The sequence below is a fragment of the Lathamus discolor genome, chromosome 3 (assembly GCF_037157495.1).
Source record: "Lathamus discolor isolate bLatDis1 chromosome 3, bLatDis1.hap1, whole genome shotgun sequence".
In the NCBI taxonomy this organism is placed as follows: Eukaryota; Metazoa; Chordata; class Aves; order Psittaciformes; family Psittacidae; genus Lathamus; species Lathamus discolor.
In genome coordinates this window covers 141,192,212-141,215,344 of record NC_088886.1, presented here as the reverse complement: position 1 = coordinate 141,215,344, position 23,133 = coordinate 141,192,212, and the positions used below count along the sequence as shown (strand labels likewise).

The 23,133-nt window shown below is 43.4% G+C and overlaps 2 protein-coding genes across 14 annotated transcripts; one reads left to right on the top strand and one right to left on the bottom strand.

The window, feature by feature from the left end:
- The first annotated feature begins 219 nt into the window (after positions 1 to 219).
- On the top strand, positions 220 to 3,509 carry BBIP1 (BBSome interacting protein 1). Its single transcript, XM_065672241.1, has 3 exons — positions 220 to 321; positions 400 to 613; positions 3,281 to 3,509. The coding sequence occupies exons 1-2, from the start codon at positions 276 to 278 to the stop codon at positions 561 to 563; spliced, it is 210 nt and encodes a 69-aa protein (XP_065528313.1). The 5' UTR covers positions 220 to 275; the 3' UTR covers positions 564 to 613; positions 3,281 to 3,509.
- PDCD4 (programmed cell death 4) lies at positions 1,296 to 21,257 on the bottom strand. 13 transcript variants are annotated; one of them, XM_065672235.1, is made up of 14 exons: positions 18,204 to 18,421; positions 16,943 to 17,095; positions 15,679 to 15,775; positions 11,596 to 11,892; positions 11,030 to 11,124; positions 9,201 to 9,314; positions 8,742 to 8,963; positions 8,374 to 8,471; positions 6,805 to 6,919; positions 5,862 to 5,969; positions 4,691 to 4,801; positions 3,641 to 3,780; positions 1,942 to 2,048; positions 1,296 to 1,605 (listed from the first exon to the last, which is right to left on the bottom strand). In XM_065672235.1, exons 3-13 carry the CDS (start codon positions 15,716 to 15,718, stop codon positions 1,988 to 1,990), a joined length of 1,401 nt encoding a protein of 466 aa, XP_065528307.1. In that variant the 5' UTR covers positions 15,719 to 15,775; positions 16,943 to 17,095; positions 18,204 to 18,421; the 3' UTR covers positions 1,296 to 1,605; positions 1,942 to 1,987. The 13 variants fall into 13 exon arrangements, with proteins under 13 accessions (XP_065528307.1, XP_065528308.1, XP_065528309.1 ...); XM_065672236.1 differs by having other exon boundaries at positions 1,296 to 1,600; XM_065672237.1 differs by having other exon boundaries at positions 1,986 to 2,048.
- Between the last annotated feature and the right edge of the window lie 1,876 nt (positions 21,258 to 23,133).

The window sequence follows — 23,133 nt, the reverse complement described above, 5'->3', positions numbered from 1 at the left end:
GCTCCACCGAGGAGCCGCGGCGCGGTGCGGGCCTGCGCCCGGCGTGGCCCGGCAGCACCGCGCAGCCGCCCCGGGCAGGCGGGCTCCGCGTCCCGCTGCCCGCCCGTCCCTGCGGCAGGGGGTGCGGAGGGGAGCGCCGGGACCCGCCCCGAGACTACAGCTCCCAGCATGCACTGGGGAACAGTAGGCGGTCTGACCGCAGGGTCGCCGCGCAGTGCAGGCCGGGAGCTGTAGTTCTCCCCTCCACGCAGCGTGCATGCGCAGAAGGAGCCGCTATGCCGGAGGGGAAGGCTGCGTTCCAGGAGGTGCTGCCCAAGCAAGGTAGGCGCAGCGGGCGGCAGGGCCCCCGCAGCCTGCCCGGCCCCGGCGCTCACCCCCGGCCGTTCTCTCCCCTCGCAGGGCAGCTGTCTGTGGAGGACACGGCCTCCATGGTGCTGTGCAAGCCCAAGGTGCTGCCGCTCAAGTCCGTGTCGCTGGAGAAGCTGGAGGCGCTTCAGCGGGCGGCGCTGGAGGCGGCGGCGCGGCAGGCTGAGGAGGCACCGCAGCCTCAGCCCCAGCCGTAGCCCAGGCCCCGGGGAGGAGGCCGGTGCCCCGAGGTGGCCGTGACTCGGAGGTACCCGCTTGTAACGGAGCGCGCGGATTCAAGGCTGGCCCAGAGTGAGGCGTGCTGCTGGAGCGGGGAGGCGGGAGGTGGCGACCCGCGGCCTGGCGCTCCTCCTGTGGAAGCCTCACCTACCGCTTGCTAAGCGACGTTTTAAACGCATCTCTGGGCTCACCAGCTCCGACGGGCGCAGCGCTAGGTCCGGGCGGATAAGGTGGGCAGGGAGGCCCGTTACACGACCCCATGGCTCCGCTAACGGCTTACCGGGCTGGCTCGGGAGCGGCAGCACTGGTCGCCCCGGCCCCGCCCCGGCAGTTCCCGGTGTTGCCGAGCACCCGGAGCCGCGGCACCAACGTGAAACATGGAAGGGAGCAGGAGGGGCTCTGCGCTGTCGATGTAAAGTCTCCCTTGGCTCGGTCTTGTTCTTGAGCAGGGGCTGGGCAGAGGCGCATTGCCAGTACACACACACACCAGAGCATCTCCGCTGTACCAGCCTGGCTGCTCCTACCCCAGACACTTGTTCTCAACAACGTACTTGGTAAATACTTACCACGAGTTGAATTAGTTGGTGCTCTGCTGCAGATTGTAACACAAAAGGGCACAGTTAGATGTACAGCTGGCTTGCACACACTTCAGAACTTACAGAGTTACATTTGTTCTGTTTTGAAAATCAAAGGAGGCAGGAAAAACAGCATCACAAAAAATATTTTTAATATGTTTTACCAGAACTTTTCACTTTTCCAGTTACATAGAAAAAAAAAAAAAAGACAAGTTTGGTACACAGGGGCTAAAACCAACCAGTGTTCTCCCCTGGAACAGATGCATTACTCTTATGACCCAACTCCATTTTCTTGGGCTCTTTAAAACAGAGAAACAGCTATTTTTTTTTTTCCTCCCAAAGCACAGTATTTCTTCAGCAGCAGTGGAAATGGGATCACAGCAGCTTAACTTGACCCTTCTATAAAGCTTTGTATAAACGGTGATTTTATGATGACAACACTGTCCTTGAAAGAAAGAGCTGCAGTCAGACATGGATGCGGATGTGGAATGATCAGGTCATACACATATGGCACTTGAAACGATAGCTTATTGGAAGGCACCACCACAGCAGTGGCCAGTTGTTCTACCAGATGCCCAAAGAAAGAAATTCTTTTCTTTCTGAAATTTATAAAACTATTGAAGAAAAAAAAAGATTGTACCCAAAACATGTGCTTTTAAAAAAATATGAACTGTGCTAAGCGACTCTTAAATTTGGTACATTATATATGTGTATACATATATACATACACACACCAGAAAAGCATGCGTGTTTGCATATATATATAGAGAGAGAGAGATACCTATTTCCCTTTCAACATTTAAGGCTTCAGGAGCTGGTTCTCACATTCAGTAGCTCTCCAGCTTAAGACGACCTCCGTCTCCTTCGCTCACAAAACGCTTTCTGCCCCTGCAAGAAAGGGGAAAGTATGATTTTAGTTCACGGTAGCATCGCTGCTTTGTTCTTATCACAATTATCTAAGAATCTTCTCTTGGTCACAGAATCACAGAATGGTTTGGGTTGGAAAGGACCTTAAGATCATCAAGTTCCAACCCACCTGCTATGGGCAGGGATGCCTCACGCTAGTCCATGTTACCCAAGGCTCTGTCCAACCTGGCCTTGAACACTGCCAGGGATGGAGCATTCACAGCTTCCCTGAGCAGCCCATTCCAGTGCCTCACCACCCTCACAGAAAAGAACTTATTCCTTATATCTAACCTGAACTTCCCCTGTTTCAGTTTGAACCCAGTTCCCCTTGTCCTATCACTACAGTCCCTGATGAAGGCCATCAAATGGAAGACATGCTCATCCAGCAGTATTAGCTAACATTCCTAATCACCGATAAATTGCTTAAAATCCATCTGAATCTTGCAGCCAGGCTTATTTGCAAGAAGCTTGTAAAAAATTTCTATTGTCAAGTGCTTTCTACTTTGCTCACATTTGAATGCTGACACTTGCAAAAGGTGCTAAGTTTGAAAGTCTGGGAATGGTGAGTTTCTACCCAAAGCTGAAGTACATAAGCAAGAAATGCCCCCCCAGTGCATTACTGGTAACTGAAATACAATGAAGCTTTTGTTGCAGTGCTGACTTTCAACCCTCCCACAACCCAAACCTGCAAGAATAGCAAAATACTCATAAACTTAAGTTTTCAGCCTGAAGTCCACAAATGGAGGCTGGTTTGGGTAAAGACACCAACATTTCAAAATCTGAAGTTACCTCAAACTGTCAGGATAGTTTAACAAGCCCAACAAAACATCCGAATAGGAAAAGATCTAATAAATAGTAATCCTGATGCATAAAATTTTGAGTACTAAACATATCTTAAAATTTGCATGTATTCCCCACATGAAATGAAACTCAGAAGGGGTATGCAACCAGTAAGGAGGGAACAGAATACTGCTCAGTTACACTTCAAACAGCGTCATTTATACTACCGATAAGAAAACAACAAACCAGAAGCACTGTGCAAACCACAGGAGAGATAGGAAGGCATCAGGTGTGTACAGCTTCTTCCATATTTAAGTGTTCTATACCTTTGACATAAACATTATTAATGGTCTTGTCCTAAAACTATTCATGCTGTTTGGCGAGTTTAAACCAATTTTTAAGCCATTTTAAATTATTTCCTTTCCCCACTATAGCTCGCAGTTTTTCCACTGTCACCAACATGGATCATTGTGACACCTGAAGCTTCCATCTCAGTACTGCACTGATCCCTACCAAGCAGATCAGCAGAACAGAGGAGAAGCAGGCCTTCATCTTCTGGAGAGCACACAGGCCTGCAACAGACTCATTGGAGGCTTATTTTCCTCAACTATTTATCCCATAACAGGATAACCATAACACCTTAATAAACTTCTTACCAGTCCAGCCCTCTGGGTCTCTGTCTTGCATAGCTTCCAGTATCAATCTGTAATACTTTGATCATAAGATCCTGCTTTTTGTTACCTACAGTGGGGACAAAAAGCAGTGCCTTCACCCATCTACACTAAAACAAGTACCTTGAAGGACAGAGGTCTCTCAGTGGTTTGGGGATTATTCCAGCCTGAAAGCATTCCTCTACAAACCGCTCAAGCACAGAATAGGAGTGTGGCACATCCAGGTTGATATCTGGGATTTCACAGTAAACTCGTTCATAGCCCTGCAATGGAAGAATTCAAATAATCACCGGGTTATTCCAGATTTGATTACACAAATACCTTTGGCACTCTAAGGATTTATTTTTCAGTATAGGTCTGTCCTGGGTTTACCAGGAGCCGTTTTGCTCCTTCTTAGTAGCTGGTGCAAGCTCTGTGTTTTGACTTCCAGCCTGGGCAGAGAGCTGATAACACCGATTGTTTTTAACTGTTGTTAAGTAATGTTTATTCTGGCCAAGGACTTTGTGAGCCTCATGCTCTGCTGGGGACGAGGGGAGGCCGGGAGGAAGCAGAGACAGGACACCTGACCCAAACTAGCCAAAGAGGTATTCCATACCACAGCATGCCATGGCCAGGGAGGTAACTGGGAGTTACCCGGAAGGGCACACTCTCTCTTCGGGGGGGTCGAACTCGTTCAGCGGTGGTATAGTATTCTCTTGTTATTTTCTCTTATCAATATTATCATTTGTGGTAGCAGTAGTGGTTTGTGTTATACCTTAGTTACTGGGCTGTTCTTATCTCAACCCATGAGTTACATTCTCTTGATTCTCCTCCCCATCCCTCTGGGAGCAGGGGGCGTGAGTGGACAAGCTGTGTGGATCAGTTTAAACCACAACAAGGTCCATGGACAGTTTCAAGAAGCCTAAATCAGAGCAGCTGCAAGTCAGTGGAATACCATGATACTGCACAGCCACCTATGTACATAAAAGCACCAGCTGAACATTTATTGTCTTTACAAGTCAGAAATCCAGACAGTACAGAATGGGTATGCTAGCCTGGCCTGGCCACTGTTGCATGAGTAGTAATACAAGGAAGAAGACTTCACTTTTCTTCTATGTAAATAAAGACAATGTGGCCACAAATCTCCACTACCACAGTTTATGCAGTGAGGGAAATCCTAAACGCTACACTTACTCTTTTCATTTGGTCCACAGTAATGACAGAAGATTTCCAGAGAGATTTCAGCAAATCCAGTATCATTTTAAAGGTCTTTTCCCCAGTTGACTCCAAAACCATTACAATGGCCTAAAACAAACAATGCAAGTGTTAACTAAAAGAAAGGGCTGGTTCAAGTACATGTTGTGTACAGCATACAAGGTGCAAAAAGGTGTGAGCATGTTGTTATACTTTTTCTGGGGAGACAAGCCCAGCTGTTCCACACACTCACAATTTCAGTGTATTATTATTTGAAAAGAAAAACTGGTGAAAAGTGATTTGGATAAAGATAAAAGGCATGAAAAACAAAAAAGAACTAGAGAGAAAGAAAAGCACTGCCTTTCTGGCTCTGCACTGAGAGATCCATGACTATACCCATATGGTTGCTGCAGTACAGATGGCAATTAGTTCTATGAAATTAATTTTGTATCTATGATTCTTTCTGTATCTGTGATTTTAAAGAACTTTTACATTTACAGATCTGCACAACCCCCATCAACTAAAAAGATTCTGGGTTTCTATTGCGAAGGAATTTTCTAAAGTCAATGTACTGAAAAAAAGAAAATAAAATTGTAGGTTGTGGGTGTTCAGCTTTCCTGGTAAACAACCATCTCCTAATTTGGCAGATAAAAAGAGTACAAATGGGAACATCTCCCAGATATAGCAAAGATCTTTCTCTCTTACAGTCTGGTTCTGAAATATCTTGGAGCTTTTACAAACGTATTAGATAGAACGATCCCACCCTAAAAAGGCAGCTCTGCAACTTAACACAAGCAGGTGAATACCCAGTTATCCGAAACTAAAAGGAAACAGACAGCAAAACAATGGGGGGTTTTGCTGCTGCTCCTCAGCAAAAAATAAACTGATCTCTTCTTTTTCAGGAATCTGTAATAATCTGAATTCAACTATTTACCCAACAAACAATTTTGGATGTTCCCAGAGTCAGTAGCAGCTTAATTGTTGCACAATGTGCACAACAAACACATACACAAACCATTAACTTTACATTAAACTATTTAGTTATTCAAATAACATCAGAATAAGCAACCTGAGCTTCAGATTCCAGTTAGAATATTTGCATCCCCAAATCCAAACAAAACCAAACCTGTTCATATTACAGACAATTAAAGAGACTCTGATTTCTCCTTACTTCATATACAAGTTCATGGTGAAAATGGGGTACTTCCAGTTCCTGAAGGCAACGTTCAGCTTCCAATACATCTCCAGAAAGCAGATACTCTTTCAGCAACATATCAATCTATTGGATTTTAAAACAAACACAACCAACACTAATTAGATGTAAAATGTATAAGCTGTCAACTGTTCTAATACTCTACAACCACCCCAGCAGCAGGTCAGTGCCTGAAACTTGCCACTACTGTTTTTGTAAGTGTGATTAAATTCCGATGTTAATTAGAGACATTATCAGCAACCTGAAACACGGTGTAAGCAAAATACCTATCCATAGTGTTAATACAAACATACAAGCACGAGAAACACTGCTTTATAAGATGCGTATCACCATAAAAGGTTACTATGGGAGCAATTAAGTTTATCTTTTCCCCTGAACTCCTCCTCCTATCATCTGTTACACTCACAACCCAGAAACTGTAACACAACCTTTTCCTTTAAACCTGCCTATTTTGTAGCACAGAACTCTAAACATTCCTGTTTCTTCCTCTCCCTTTTTCATTTATTACTGAGCTTTTAATCCATGATGCCAAATAATAGTAATAGTCTATCAAGTTTAGCCAGTTTCATCCTGGCTCTTGTAATTATTTCACCATTTTACATTAAAAGCTCTTAAAAAGCTGACTGCTTAAAAGTTTTGCTTAAAGCAAAAATAAATGTACACTTGCAATTGTACTAGCATGTTCCCACCACTGATGAACATTACAAAATCAACTTAATGGCCTGCATCAGATTTTAAAAACTACTTTATATAAATAAATTACAACTCTTCAAAAAAAACCCCAAAACCAACACTCAAGACATCATTTTGCTACAGGATAGGCTTAATGTCTTCAACCCAAACAAGAGAGGCTTAGACAGACAGCAAATTCCAGAAAGAAGAGTTTTGTAGAAGCAATTACCTCTTTAACCAGGTGTTTCACAGACTGCTGCCCACCTCCTGACCCCCACACACTGTCTATACGCTTTCCACCCTTGGTCATGCTCAGCAACACAGTAGCTCTGTCCAGTGCAGCTCTAGAAAGCCAAGTTAAGTTTGAAAAAGTTATTGGAGAACTTCATTAAAAGGCATCTCTAACTTCCCCCACTGCCTTTCCAATTTGGGTAAAGTGATCAGATCCCTGGTAAGGAGTCAGGGTTAGCAAATCCACAAGAACATCTGGATCAAGCAGCCAGCAAGCCAGCTCCCACATTCTGTCACCTTTTTGGTTATACCATGCTGCGGTCAGGAAACAATCTTGTGATAGCAACAGAACCTGAAGCATACCTCACAAGAGCTTAGTATTTTCTTATTCAGAGGTGAATTGTATCCAGGCTCCTCCAAGAATGCAGCTTGGCAAGTGTATCTCAAAAGAGGTTTGAGATGCTTGTCTACTGAAATACTGTTTTCTCTTTGCGTCTAAAGAATTATGAGACCTTGACAATTTAAGCCAAAACAGTACTTCAGAAGGCAAATATGTAGTTGCAAAGAGATGGCACGAACTAGGGAAGCCTTCCAGTTCATTGAGAATAGAATGAAAAAGGTAAAAAAAAAAGAAGTTTCAGATCCAGTTAATCACTATCCAGCTAATGAAGGAACAGTTATCCCAATACTCATACTGGGGGCTGGCCAATAACAGTAACACTATTCAGCAAGATTTAATGAGCAGAAAAGACTGGCCAAGAAATAGCAAAACAGCAAAGCATCCCAAGGTGGGCAGTGTTCAGGCTATGGTCCTTCAAAGTGCAGGACACACTTGTACAACTGGCAATTTCCACCCCTTGAACCCTCAAGTTAGGCAGCTAACCATTTCCATTCCTTACAGAAGTACCCAACCATAACCATTGCAAATGGCACTTCCAGAAGCTAAGAGTTCAACAACTTTATATCAAGCTTGAAACATACATTTATGGGGGGCAAATAATAAACCGTGACTAGTTACTAAAATGTTCCTTTCTGCCAGAGACTGCTCCCTCAGCTTCTCACCCTGACATGGAAAACAATTACAGTTCTTGAAAAATAAATAAAACATTACAGAGAATGTCTGGGAAAGCACTGCATGTGCTTCAAACCTTTATAAGGCAAAATAGTTAATCCCTTGTGTATTTTCACAACATATTTACAGCAGCTGTCCTGATGCTATATTTACTCATTAATCACATTAAAGCTTCTTCTAAAGACAAAACCTTTTATAATCACTTCTTGTTTCAGCTCTTCTTTTTCCACCCTCAAACATGAGCTGAACAAGCCTGACAAACCAAACTCAAATGTATTCATACATTTCTGAGGTGCTTTCACTATGTCTCCTCTCACCCAAGTCACTCTAGATTTTGGCGTTGTTCTTGCTGCACACTTTGTGGGTTTCTTTTAAGTTTAAAAATAAGAAGTTATAGCGAGTGACTTCATTTATCCTGAAGCCCTAAATTCCTGATCAGCATATCTGGTATTTGGAATAGAAAACTGTAGCTATATAGAAAAAAAAGAAAGTTACCGAGCTTGGATGCAATCCACAGTGCCTTTGTAGCCATCTATGTAGTTACTGCTTAGAATCCCATCTCCAACAGCTCTAGCAATAAACTGGCCCACCAACTGCAACACAACAGAAGCAGTTTTAATTAGAGGTTGAATTTCAAAGTAGTTCTAAGTAGACAATTATAACATGCTTGGGTTTCAGATTTTATTTAAGTAAACCATCTCAAAGTAAAAGCTCAGCCTGAGAAATTAGCAAGGGATTATAAACAGTAAGAAAATCCATAGGTATTATTCAAACTAGAGTCTGTTTCAGTTCTCTTGATTAATTTTAACAACATTTTAGAGGAAAAAGCTTTTGACTACAAGCATAAAACTTTACAAATGTACCTGTGGTGCCCTGGGAGAATCCAACACCAATTCAGGTAGTTCTTTAAGCAATCTATCAAATGACTTTTCCACATCAGTTTTGCTTACTACTGTCCCACAAAGGTCAGAGATAAGCTTGGATGTCATTTCCCTGTGACTAGCCTTCCCCTCTAATGCCAGGGAGACAGCCAGCACTGGCACACTGTATTTCATTTCACCAAGATTTAAATCCTTCAGCATCTCCTAAATAAGATTTGAAAAACAAAGATGATTAATATATTATATAAACTTATAAATACAAGCATCTAAATATCTATGTATAGTATGTATCTACATATATGCTTCTGCTCACATAATTAATGTAACTACTGAGGTATTCTTACTGCACATTTCTTGCCAACATCTCTATACGCTTGTTTACAGCTAAAAGAGTAAAGCAGTTAGCAGCTAGATAAAGAAATAAAAAGGCACTGCACATACCGAAACTTCATTAGTATCTCCATGTTCAAAATACTCTTGTATGATCGGTGTCAAAGTTTTTTCAAATGCTCTTTCATCCAGAGGTAAAACTACAGTTTCATAAACACAGTTCTCCTATTTTAAAAGACAACAAAAGCACATAGCCCTCTTGTAAGCAGTACTGTCTCTTCAAAATGTATCTTCTAAATTCTTAATGCTTTATTGGCCTTGGTAGTCAGTATTCTGCCAGAAAACATCAGATTATGTCTCTACCATTAAAGTCTGGAAGATGATGGCTAAATGCCATGCTTCTTGTATTTTGAATATACTGTTAGCTGAATTCAACTGAAAGGCTGAATTTGCTGTTAAACAATGGTAAACACTCCAAACTCTGTTCCTAGGATCCTGCTGACACCACATGAGCACAGAGATCAAATGCTTACGTACCAAAGGGACAGTGACAGAAACTCCTGTCCCAGCCCAGCACAAGACTGATCTGTCAGCACCTTTCCCTGCAAGTGGCACTCAAGTCCCTGACAGCAAGCCTGCCTGTGTTCCCTCTTCCCTAGTGACTGTGTGACCAGACAGGTGATAGCATGTACAATTCAGAGAAAAGGCATTTTCAGAATATTTGTGAGCAAAGACATTCCCTAAGGGGAGAAAAGAATCACACAGCAACTGCCTCCTGTATGACCTGGTCCTGCAGAGTTCTAGCATGAGCAGATTTCCCTGCTGTAATTCAGTTCTCTACTCCTCACAGACTACAGAAGTAACACTTACAGCAATACTACAGATCACAGAAATCTGAACAAAGCAGCTTTCCAACTAGTGCTTATTGGAAAGAAGCTTTCCATGATCAAGAAGTGTAGCTTAAGTCCAAAAGCCTATCCTTCCATCACATCAGTCTCTGTTTACACAACCTTAAAAAAGCTGAGCATACAGAAGTTCAATGGAATATTGATTCTTCATTAAACTTTCTTTTATGGACTCACCAGCTTCATTTCTCATAGCTATCTCTGTTAATGTACAGCACTGAACTGCAGGCGAAAAAATAGTACTAGAAGGTTTTGACATTCTTACATACCACCCTCTCAGCAGCTATAGCTACAGCAAACAGCCTCTGCTCAAAGGACACCACCATTGCTCTGTTTACGTTACAGAGAATTTACTCACAGTCCGACAATTGTATTGATCTTAGATACTTCAGTAACCTGTGTTGGTTATCAGTGTTTCCTCTGTGATTTCATTTTATAAAGCACCTTTTGCCCAATAAGCTTTACTTCCCTCCCCTCCTTCTGCCCCCCAGTAATATCACTGTAAGGTACAATCTTCCAAAACATACCCTAAATAAATACCTGTAAACAAAATATCCAGGCTATCAACTTGGCACCAGTTTGAAGAGTTTATACCAAGTAGATACAAAACATTGGGACGGTTGGGAATACAAGGGAGAGAAAAAAAATCTATAAAGGATACTGCCCCCTGCTAAACCCCTGACTTGACTCACTCTGTTGCATTTTTCATGTGGTGCCTGTTTGCAATAGAGTACAGCACTGCAACATACACCTCTTTGAGAACCAAAGTGAAAACAACACTAGGAAAAGGCTGCTGGCTAATCAGGCACAGAAAGAGGGTATGGGGGGCAAGATTTGTGAGTATTACACCTTGACACTTCTACACCAGCTGTCTTTAACTAGGCGTAATCCGCTCCTGAACATAAAACATGCATTTAGTACAGCCAGGGTGACAAGCATATAACTCACAAGGTCAAACTGCCATTAATATAAGCATAAGAGCAACTGAAATCAATAAAAGAAATAAACAACACTGCAAAGAAATTATTTGCCTACCTGGTCATCATCATAATTAGGATCCTTAATATCTACTTCTTCCACATCATACACTTGACCTGGTGTTCCCCAAACTCCTTTACCACCTGCTCCACCTGGCAAAATATGCAACAGTAAGCAAGGACCACCAGCTTACAAAGAATACTTCCGAGTTCAAACCAACATTCTTTCACTTAAGAGTGATGTATATACAGTGAAAAGTGTGCTTTTACCACATGTTCCCACTTCGGCAACCACTTCCCAGTATGATACTAGAAGCAGTATAAAACTGCACAAGAACTGCTAAAGACTGAACTCTATACCTTCAAATATAACCACGCTTTAAGGCTGCATTAATAGCCCTGTGAACCCCCAACAGTTAAAGTTTGCATATTAAATTTGTGAAGATGGATGATACACATGCCAAATTTTCTGATGAAAATGCCACCTATTATTGGCTTCTATCACCACCTACTATCTAACATAAAGAACCAAACACCTGCACAGAGACTGTGGGTTATGAAACTTATTCCCAGTAGAAAAAAAAAAAAAAGGACTATGTTTTGTCTTTGCTAAGCTACACTAACCTTTCTTTGGTAGACCTCTTCCCTTTCCAGACCGGGATCTCCTGTCCAGGAGTTTGCCCTTTGGGCTTGTTGGTGCAACTCCAACCTTCAGTGTCTCTCCATTGTCACTAACAGAGTCTCCTCTCCCAGAATCTCTGGAAGAATTTTTCCTCAAGCGTCTCTTTGCTTTAGCATTTATTTTGGCCTCAGTAATTGAAGTTGCAGGAATCCAATTTCCATTGATTTCAGTCTTTCGCTCCTCAGGCCCACCATTTTCTTCATCACCGGAAAACGGAGCATCACTTAGATTCTCAAGTTCTTAAAAAGGAGACAGAGCAAAAAGAATCTGATATGAACAGTTTTATGTTAGAATACCAAAACACTACATTTAAAATGGATTACAATATTAAACAGAGCTCTTATTTCCAACAGCATTAAGGCAAATAACGTTAGCTTTGAAGTATGTCTACATATCACAGTCATAAGGAGTTCCTTATTCCCCCACACAAACCATCCACAATCTAAACAGAACATATGTCAAGAGCTGGAAAGCAAATGAAGAAACCATTTATAAACAGGTAAACCACAGAAAACCCCGCCCTTGTTAAACAAAAACTATCAGAAGTCCTTAGTGCAGAAGCTCCAAGTGCCTAATTCTCACTCCACCCACTCAGCTCGATTTAGACACAAACAAAACTGCCAATACAGTAAGTTCTGTAAGAAGTCAGTAATGTTAACAGACTAGTCAACACCGTGAAAGTCATCTTCTAAATCATCAACCAACATTCTCCCCATTGAGTGAATTTCAAATACAATTCAATAGCTGGTAAAGCAGTAATTTAGACTTACAAGAATACAAAACCATCACTACTTTTATTGTGTTTAAAGTTGTAAGACAAAAAAGCTGCTTAATCCAAAGGCTAGGGAGTTGAGTAACAAAAACTCAGAGAATAAAGTCTTCTGAAACTCTACTCTGCTCTCCTGAGACCTCACTTGGAGTATTGTGTACAGTTCTGGTGTCCTCAACATAAAAAGGACATGGAACTGTCAGAACAAGTCCAGAGGAGGCCACGAGGATGATCAGGGGACTGGAGCACCTCCCGTATGAAGACGGGCTTAGAAAGTTGTGGCTGTTCAGCCTGGAGAAGAGAAGGCTGCGTGGAGACCTCATACCAGCCTTCCAGTATCTGAAGGGGTCTTATAAGGATGCTGGAGAGGGACTCTTCATTAGGAACTGTAGTGACAGGACAAGGGGTAACGGGTTAAAACTTAAACAGGGGAAGTTTAGATTGGATATAAGGAAGAAGTTCATTACTGTGAGGGTGGTGAGACACTGGAATGGGTTGCCCAAGGAAGTTATGAATGCTCCATCCCTGCCGGTGTTCAAGGCCAGGCTGGACAGAGTCTTGTTTAGTGTGAGGGGTCTCTGCCACAGCAGGGGGGTTGGAACTTGATGATCTTAAGGTCCTTTCCAACCCTAACTATTCTGTGAAAGTGTGATCTCTCTTCTTCTCTATGGACTGCCCCTCACTGTAGCTTCTATCAAGATGGTTTCTAAAATGGCCATGGTTTGTTCCCTAGTACAATCATGTAATAGGTTTGTTTCATATAGAGTAGCTCTGTTCAACACCCAACAACTTGAGGAACTTGCAGTTGTCTCAGAGCACTGGTAAGTGCAGCCACTTCACTCTTTGAGGAAGTTAATGCACATTTAAAACTTGGATCTAAAGTCTTTTGTTTCACAAAGGTAGGATGTCCCCCACCTGAGCCATATGATTCAGTAGAATGTCTTACTGACTGCATTATAAGCGAAAGTCTTTGTAAGCTCTTCTTACCCTTGTTAACCCATCAAGATAGAAAAACGCCCCTGGAGACCTATTTACATCCCAGTTAGTACCCTGGTTGTTCTTGAAATCTGTAAAACACACAAAGGGCACAGCCTCAGCTCTGTTACACAGCCCTTCTTTTCTTGAGGATTTAGTAGAGTCTCAAAATACAAACTACAGCCCCAACCCTACAAAGTGCTGTGATGAGGCACACAGAGAAAGCTGCTTTTCCAGCTGTGCCAAGCCTGCTTTACAGAAAAGCTGACTGCCATAAACACAGAATATGAAGAGCTTTTGAATCTGTATTTTAACTTAGCTAAATGTATTACTTCACCATGCCAATACATTCTCATTAGCAATGTTCAGTTGGCAGCACTTCTCAGAACTGCTTTTTCATCCAAAACAGGTTCATGAAAAATTGTTTTGAAAGTAAAGTGCACTAATAAAACATTTCCAGCCTCAAAGTATGTACCTATATTAAAGGGGATAGTACAGTACAAAATGAAGAAAGTTTGATGCAACTGCCTCCTTCCTGATCAAAGGAGCAACATTTAGATATTAGTGTTCACAGATGTGAATGCTATAGCTGAACAATAATGCAGCCATTCCAGTTTAAGCTTCATTTTTCCACTCATTACTCCCACAAAAGCATTCCTTTTATGCTTGCAGCAAGCTAAAAAAGCATGCACCATGTCCAGGAAAAGATTCCCCACAACAGACTTTCTCAGTTTGTCTAACATTTTAATAAAACAATGAGAGATTTCCATAAAGCTAGCAGAGAGGGCGAAAAAAAAGGCAAAGCCAAACAGGTTTCCTTCCTCTCATTCCCTGGGGAGATGCCATCAGCACAATCAGAAAAATTTATTTAAATTCTTCTTCATGTCCACTCTCCCATGATTTTTTCTAGTTCAGACCTGCCATCTGGCCCTCCAGGAACTACACTTCTCAGTGAGCATGCACTTCTCAGTTTCTAAACAAAATGGCCAGCCATTAACACAAGTCAGTCCTGAGTGTGGCGACCCTTACAAGGGGAGGCTACAGTCCAACCTCCTTACACAATCCTGACTAAAAGACGAAAGGAAATCCTACACAGGAAACATCCAGCCCCTAAGACTTTGTATTTCTCACTGCATTACTAAACTATTTTTTTATATAACACTATTGCTTCCAGCTGCAACCTCTTTCTTCATAGTAATATACACAACTGGCCTTCCACTATCAGTAACCTCATTGGGCTGAAAAAGAATAGGTTAAACAGATGTGGTAGTATAAAAAGTACATAAAAAAATGATGCAGATCTTCTTTCTCCTTCATATACACATATATAAGCAATAACAGAGTCCTATGAAGACTTTGCTTACCATGTATCAAAAGTTATCCAAATTTCTCTTATTACCCTGCTACCAAGCCTAGCAGGCACACTTAAAACCTGTGCTTTTCTGGTGTCACCTAACTAACAAAGCATCCAGCAAGTACTTACCTACACGCCAATTTCATTTGACCAAATTAGGTCAGTTTAGATATACAGCAGTTTCCCCAACTATAATCCAAATATAACTCTAAAATGCTGAAAAGCAATATATCTTCTACATTAAGCTAATTAAGGTTTAAAATAAAGAGGTCAGATGGAGCATGTGGCTTCTTCAACTGCATTACATACCATTTTAACACACGATTTCCCCCCCCCCCCCCGAAAAACCTTTAAAAGCTACAAAACCTCCTAGGTATAAGAAGGTCATTGCAGATCATCACAACCCTTGGAAGACACAGAAAACCACATGAAACTCTGTTAACTTGACTAAGCATCATAAAAGGCATCTGCAATATGCACAAACTAGTCAATTTCAGTTCAATCTTTTAACACATACTCAGTACATTTTCCCATGCCAGCCCACTTCCAGTTCAAGCCTCTCATCATTTGTTTTCTCTAACTTTAAACTTAACAGCTACATAAAAGCAGAATTTGTACCTTTCAAATGAACCTACATGTCTTACTTTTGAGTTTATTCTTTTCTTCACACCAGGGCTACATGAAGTCAGATGATAAGGAGTCCAGAGTCACTATTATTTATTAAGAAATGTTAACTTCATGAATTGAACAGTTTTTGAGATCAGTGTAATCAAGCAGGATACTCTGATATATGACTGAATTCTGCAAATTTCTGGTGAAGATTTTTTAACCAGCAATGTTAAAAAATTAAGAGGTAATAAATTCCTTCTACAGAGAACACTTCAGGTCAGCAATTTTAAGTAAAAAAATTCTGAAAATATTACTTACCTGTGGGGGTAGTAGTAATGTGGTCCTTTTCTAGTTCCATAGCTGCTTAACAGAACTGACTGTGAAATGTAAAGTCTTCAATGCTTTCCTTCCAAGGCTTAAAGAGAAACAGAGACGCTTAGGGGAAGAAAAGCACTAGACCATATTTTAAAGTAGTAAAAAGGTGCAAAGGCTTCACTCACAAAATCCAATCCAAAACCAGGTGGTTGTTGTTTTTTTTAAGTTATAACTAACTATTAGCAACCACTAAAAATTTTCTGGTAAGGCAAATGGTGCAACATGAGACAGCACCACCCTCAAACACACCTATCTAAGCTTGGATGTCCTAGCAGCTGGCAGTTCTGTTGCTTATAAAGGAGGCACCAGGAGAAAAGCCCTCTGTATGCAGCTTTTTTTAGTTGATAAAAGCAACCTCTATCAACTTAGACTGTCCTATTCTGCAAAGTGATAATCTATACAAGCATTCAATATCAATGTTACAATTACACCCACAACAGAAATGTTCTTCACATGAACTATGCTGATAAAATGGCACAAATTTATCAAGTTCATACCAGCCTTTAGAACATAAGCTATTTTTCATTCCTCCCTCAAGGACACAGTCTTTAAACTTTATTGTATGTGTACATACAGCTGCCAAACTTTCACATCTTGCTTCTGCAACACCCTTCAAACACTCCTCACAACCACCATTCAATCTGCAAGGGATAAAGTTCAACATTTCTGTCACTCTCTCCCTCCTCCTAGCAGCTACTAATCTACAAACCACTCCATGTCACTATGGCATCATCCATCTTTCCTTCATGTATACAAAAAATTAAGCAGCCCCAGAATTCCCCATACAGTTTTTCACCTGCAAGACTTTCACAGATCACTTTGTAATCCTGTTAATATTACTGGCATTTGTATCTGCCCTGCAAGAATGCAGTGGCTCTTTTTTTGCTCCCTTTTTACCCCCCTTTTTTCCCTTTGCTGCCCTGAAGACAATTTACCATTTGTGACACAAAGTAACAGTACTCCCTTCCCCTTTTTTTCTCTTCCCTTGTTTTCCTCTGGTATGGCCACTTGCCTACCACAGACCCATTAACTGCAAATGATTCATCACAGGCCGTTGGCAATAAAAAAACCTCATTTGGGGCACAGTACCAAGCTGTCATGATCTTGCATTTCATAATAGCAACCCAAACAGTTAACAGCTTTGTGTCATAACGAGTCCTTCCTCACACCACACCACTTCTTCTTAATAAAGATTTTCCTGAGTTACCTCAATCGATCATTCAGGAGTTCTCAAGTGGTCCCAGTCACCCTTGGTTGAGAGATTTTGTTTTCCTGTACGGATCTCAGTTTAATCTGAGCAAACTACCTTGTAAGAACAGTTTTACTCTTCGTAGTGGAATGTTCCATCAGTTGTCCACCTCTTTGAAAAGGAAGACAAAGGACAAAAACCTGTATTAAGCAACAATCATGATTTTCATCATTTACAATCAAGACCTAAATTTAAAGTGGAGAAATACTTCTTCCATATAAAATCCTAGTTGAAATTCTCAGCTTATGGCAATGTAGTAACACCACAACTTTCATATGCTGTCTTTTTGATACTCAGCACCCTGTTCCATCTGTGACAAGGATGATGGAATAACTGGGCTTTACAATTCATTTTGTCATACTGATCAGGAGAGACGCTCTCAATTTAGCAACTCACCCTCTCATTAACTCAAGCCAACAGGTCTACTGGGGCTTCAGGATGCTGCTATTTATTACTATAGCAAAAACACCATCACTTCATATTTTTCTTAGTTAGACAGTTACAACTCTGAACCACCAATCAACTACAGAACACAATTATAAAACATGCATTAAAAACATCAGAATAAACAGCCCCAAAATTTCATGTCAAAGGAAATAACACAGGAACAAAATGGACAGAGTTCAAGTACCTACAACGTAAGAATGCTGCAAAAGATCTTAAGATTAAACACTAATGCAAGCAGCACTTTTAAAACAGTTCAGCAGACTAAGGTTATTTCCTGAATCTCTAAAAACCACTAATAAAATATACTCAGCTGTGCTCACCACCACTGCACATACTAAGCAATCCTACCACAGCAGGTAAACAGCAGCGAATTAATATTTAAGAACAAATCACTGCAGAGGAAAGCTTCCAAAACTTATCAAGACCGTACACCTATACAGAACACCCCTGAGGAACTTTCACACAGCTTACACCATTTTTCTCATCTCCTTAACATTAAGCAACCCCCCCTCCCATCACCAACGCTTTCGAGACCTGCAAACACCAGCTGTTCTGAGGCCATAGCAAGTATAACCAGGTCAGACCGAGCTACCCACACAAAACCCGCGCCGCTGGAAGAAACCAACGGCGGAGCAACTCCGGCCCTTAAGAGAGGGCGTGACCGAGAGCCAAGGCCGAAGGGAGCACAGGGCCCTACCGCCGAACACCCGCCGGACAGCACAGGCCCGACACGCGCTCACCACGCCCGGCTGCTGCCTGAAAGCACCCGCACCTCACGGAACGCGCCCTCAGCGACACCGACACCGACACCGACGCGGGGGCTCGATGCGCGGCTGCCGCGGCCGAAGAGCCGGACGCGGCGCGGCAGGCAGCACGGGGCTGGGGTCAGTGAAGAGGAGCAGCCCCCTCAACAGCGGCACCCGCGGCCCGGCCACCCCCCACGCACCCCGCGGGGAGGCGGAGGCAGGGCCGCCCGCACCGCGCCAGGCCGGGCCGGGCCGGGCCGAGCCGTGTCCCCTCAGAGGCCGCCCGCGGAGACCGTTACCGGCGGTGCGCGCTCCCGCGGCGCGGCCGCGCGCACAGCCTTGCCTGCTTGTTGTTGTTTTCCTTCTCCCCCCAGCGACACGGCCGCCAGCGCCGCCGCCGATTGGCTGGTTCCCGCCTGCCGCCGCAGCCAATCGGCAGGCGGGGATGCCGATGGGAGGGGGACGGGAGGGCGGTCAGCCCTCCGGAAAAGGAGTGAGGGGAGAGAGGGCGAAACCATCGCGCGCGTGTCGGGGGGGGGGGGGGAGAGGGGAGGTGGGAAGGAGCCATTCGTGCGGGGAGGGGAGGAGGGTACCGCGGCCTGTGAGGAGGCGGGCGGTGGGGCCGCGTTCACCGGGCGGATGCGGTGCCTCGGTACGAGAGGGAGGAAGACAAGCGGCGAGGCTTGGCTCCTTCCTCCTCCGGCACTGTGGGCCCTTGGTACCTGCTGGTTAAAACGAAGCTGCTTTACGCTGTGTAGGGAAGCGTACTCTGGGGCTGTCCCGCACGAAGCGGACCCGCAGCTAACGTTGCCTTGTACAACCTTAGCCCGGTCCGCCCACAGAAGTGCGCCTGGCCGTCACATCCTGACTTCTTAACCTTCAGGAGGCTCAATACTGTCAATTAGCAACGCCTTTGACCGGTTTTAAGTCAGATCTGACAAGATGAACGCCAGGATGTGGGAGACCTGTGAGGGGATGTCTGGGTGTTTGCAGTGACAGGCCTGAGGAAACCCTGACGGCTCTGCTTGCCTCCTCTTCAACATCGTGTCCTCCTCCGTTAATAAGAAATCTATTTTCTGCACCAAAACCATCATAGGAATAATGTGCTACCTCTTGTGTTGCTAGCATGGGGATCTCAGACCTTTTGCTCTCTCTTGACACAAGACCCTCTTATATTCTCTTCACTGGGTGTCACAGGACAGGGGTTTGGGCAGGGGGACTGGGAAGCACTGCAACTGGCCTGCAGTTGGCAAACAGGATGCCCGCTGTCCAGGCAATCCACACGTGCTGCAGCCACCTTCCACACTGCTGGAACTCAAACCCCGTGCAGATTCAGCTAAACCAGCCATACCCATCTACAACCTTCCAAACTTTCTGCCTTGGTTTAGTTTACACTGACCCTGTTTATTCTATATGAACTGCCTGAGGCCAGACACCTGATTAGAGACAAGAGTCTCCCTGTGTTGTCATGTATTTTGTCTCCATTCACAGTTTCTCCTAAAAACTCAGCTAACCCTTTGTTTTCTCTCTGCAGTTTTTCACTCTGGAGAGCCCAAGCAATAGCAGTCCAGTGGTATGAGGGAAGCAAATACAGATCGCTTTTGCTTTAGTACTTTTGCACTGCAGTATATTTCAACTGCTAACAAGAGAATCCTCCTCAGTTAATAGATGATGGCTTGAATTTTATAGTATTTTTGCATATTTTTCCAGTATAATTTACTCCAAATCAGTGTACTTTTGACTGAAATAAGAGCCAAACTTTCCTTATGTAATAGCCTCTGATTTAATTTACTGTCTCAGTTCTGCATGAGTCGTCAAAACTTGGTTTAAGAATTAAACCAACAGTGATCTGTTAAAAGAATGTGCAGCACAATTGCTGTATTTTTAATGATAAATCCTTTCCCCATCAGGCAAACGACAGAAAGAAAACCTTTCTTGTTCATGAAGACACTAAGTTGCAGATATTTTCAAGTCAGGACACTTCAGCATGCTCACACAGGACTTCTTTCACATGCAACCTAGAGGCAGCCTCAAAAGATGTTTCCCCATCAATCAAAAAGTAGTATCTCATTTGCTCTATGCACCTCCATTGCGTGTACCAAGCAAACAGTTCATGGGATCCAGCTTCCCTTTCAAGGCAGAAAAAGGGCTTTACAAATGTTTTTCAGTGAAGAGGAAATAGGTGGCAGAGAAACTGAAATAAAACTAACCAGAATCTGCACCGGAGAAGATGCCACAAAATACCAAATCAGTGCCTCATGCCAGGCATGAGGCATGCTAGAGGATTTTCTGGTAAAATTTAGGACTGGATCACTTCCAAGAGCCCCAAAAGCTGGGTCAGTGATCAAAAGAAGATTAAAAACCCTGAACCACCCAGCATACCTCCAGATAAGAAAACAATGTGGTTTTCCTTTCTTCTGCTGAATTTCTGTATTAGCAGCTGGGTTATCAATCACTGAAAATCTAGTCTAGATTTGACTGTGCATACTGTCTGATTTGTAAAACACTGTGACCTGAAAAGGGTCTGATATGCATGACAGATTGTTTGTATTTTTCCATTGTTATCAACCAGTCTGCTCAAAGATACCACCTCTTTTTGCCTTTCTAACCTCAAAACCACCTGCAATATTATAAAGACAGCTGATCATATGCTGATCTCTGAGCTGTAGAGCCCTGCTTCCTCTCTCCCAGCCTCCCTCCCCAGCCATATTAATAGCAAACATACCACCAAAATCCCCATAAAAACAAAAGAGCAGAATTCCTCCTCACATAGAAAACGAAACCACACTCTTTTGACCATTTCTGGCCAATCTGCAGCTTGAGACAACCCATGCGGGCTGTGCAGCTCAGCATCCTCTCCCCAACACCTGCATCCCGGAGTTACCTGCATCCCGGAGTTACCTGCACCCAGGACCTCCTCCACTCCAACCTGTGCCAAGGGGGACCCGCCAGCAGCTCCCACCCTTAACACCACCAGTCACCTGAAGCAGAATGCTTGCACGGAGGCGAGCAGGTCACTTTCTAGCTGCCTTCCTTCCTTAGAGCCTGCTGGGTTGTTTTCAAACTCTCCCCTCCCTTTCTCACATGCTGGCCAAGCCCTCTCGTAACACCCAGGGGAGGAATCCATTGGCTGAAGTTCCCCAAAACACGTGGAGCAGCCCTTCCCCCCTATCCAATCTCTAGTTCACAATAGGCACAGGGTGTCTCCAGGCTGCCCTGGACAGTTTGCTGCTGGCCTTTGCTTTTCATCAACGTTTATCTGAGCTGCAGCTGCCATGACTCACACAGGTCCCGGACCTCCAGCACCGAAGAGAGCAGAAAAGAGCAGAGAGAAATGGTGTCGGGTTAGAGACATCACAGATCATTCTCATTGCGCTCCCCTCACTGTGGGTTTCTCAAAGTTTTACTTTCTGTTTTAAATATTTTCGATAGGCAGCATCTGTGCTCCTGACACCTCAGCAGTGCTGTTTGATTACAGTCGCGTCTGTTACTGTGCCACTTGGAATATAAATTGCCACACATAATGCACACGGCAAAAAATGTATCGTATCTGTTAAATCAATCTGCTCTGTTCAGTTGCCTGTCTCTTGGCCTTCTGCTTTCTCTTCCTTCAGCCTACTTTTATTTTTGCATCTTCTGCAAAGGTGCCTTCATAAAATGAACTGCAAGCACAGCAATCCCATTCTTCAGGAGGCAGCGTCAGCCCCGGGTTGAAAGGATAGTAAATCACGCCTTTGCTGGTTTTTAATGCTCAGTAATTAGAGTTGCTTTTGAACATCCTCCTGCAGCTCCATCCATGAGCTGGGAACGGGGCTGTGCTGCAGACCTATGTGTGCAGTGCCTGTCAAGACTGGGAACCCTTTGGAGGGGTGGAAGGGGGTCACCATATGGTTGCCTGAACATGGAGATTGAAGTGTCACCCACTGTGATGGCTTTGGGTAACACTTTCCCAAACCGCAGCTTGCCTGTCTTTGTTGTGGCTTTCCAGGACTTGCCCCTCACATTGCACAAAAAGCCTTCCCTCTTCACATTTCTGAGTACACCCTCCTGGCAGAAGTGTTAGAATTGGGTTTGCTCTGTAAAACTGTTCCAGGCATGTCTCCTCTGTGCTGCAGTTGTCATCTGTTCATTCTTGCCTTAACAAAAGGCAACCACGCATCTGAAAAGAAGCTTTACTGGAAAGGGCTGAACTTGTGAAATGTGCAGAAAAATGGGAGTGCTTGATTTAAGAGATCCAGACAGTGAGTTCATTTAAGAGCTAACAACCAGAAACATGAAATACCGCCTTTACCTCAGAATAATTGTCCTTTTTTACTGGTTCACTGTGGGAGAAAATCTTAGGGAACCATTTATTAAAACAAGGTGTGTTATTGCCTTGTAATTATTATTTGACAAGCTGAGGTCTTGTGATTAATAAATCATGTGCCTGCTTTTTGTGTGTGTATAATCACATGCTCCATATTTATATTGACAGGGCTACAGAATAGTTACCTTTGTGCATAGGACTGGCAGAAACTTCTGTGCTACCAATCTCCTATCATCACAGGCACTGTGTGATATAATCCTTTTTGTAAACTTACCAAGTTCCGTCCTCAAAGTGATTTAGTATTTTTGCATGCATGCCTGCAATGGGGAGGCTATTCCAGAACCACACTGTCAGAAGCTTGGTAATGATCTATCCAAAATTTCTGATGTCTCTTTTTGATCATTTATTCTGTATCAGCCCCAGCCCTCCACATTATCAGCTCTTCCCTCTCTTTTCCTGGGAGTATTAATGCAGAGAAGTACTCCCTCTCTCAGCATTCTCTTTGCAAAATGAAGCAAGATAACTTCTGAATCACACCCCAGCCTTTGCTGCAGCCTGGGCTGCACCTCTCCTGCTGCCTTCCAGGAGTGCATTTCTTGCTTCATGTTTCCACTGTGTTGGCAAGTCGGTTATTTGGTGATCGAAGTGTG

What these genes read in the sequence shown, in the direction of transcription:
- BBIP1 (XM_065672241.1), top strand. Translation starts at nt 276, where the DNA reads ATGCCGGAGGGGAAGGCTGCGTTCCAGGAGGTGCTGCCCAAGCAAG. An exon ending in GGAGGTGCTGCCCAAGCAAG is followed by an intron (nt 322 to 399) that starts GTAGGCGCAGCG and finishes CTCCCCTCGCAG; the next exon opens with GGCAGCTGTCTGTGGAGGAC.
- PDCD4 (XM_065672230.1), bottom strand. Translation starts at nt 15,718, where the DNA reads ATGGAACTAGAAAAGGACCACATTACTACTACCCCCACAG. An exon ending in CATTACTACTACCCCCACAG is followed by an intron (nt 11,893 to 15,678) that starts GTAAGTAATATT and finishes CTCCTTTTTAAG; the next exon opens with AACTTGAGAATCTAAGTGAT. An exon ending in AGAGACCTCTGTCCTTCAAG is followed by an intron (nt 2,049 to 3,640) that starts GTACTTGTTTTA and finishes CCTTTCTTGCAG; the next exon opens with GGGCAGAAAGCGTTTTGTGA.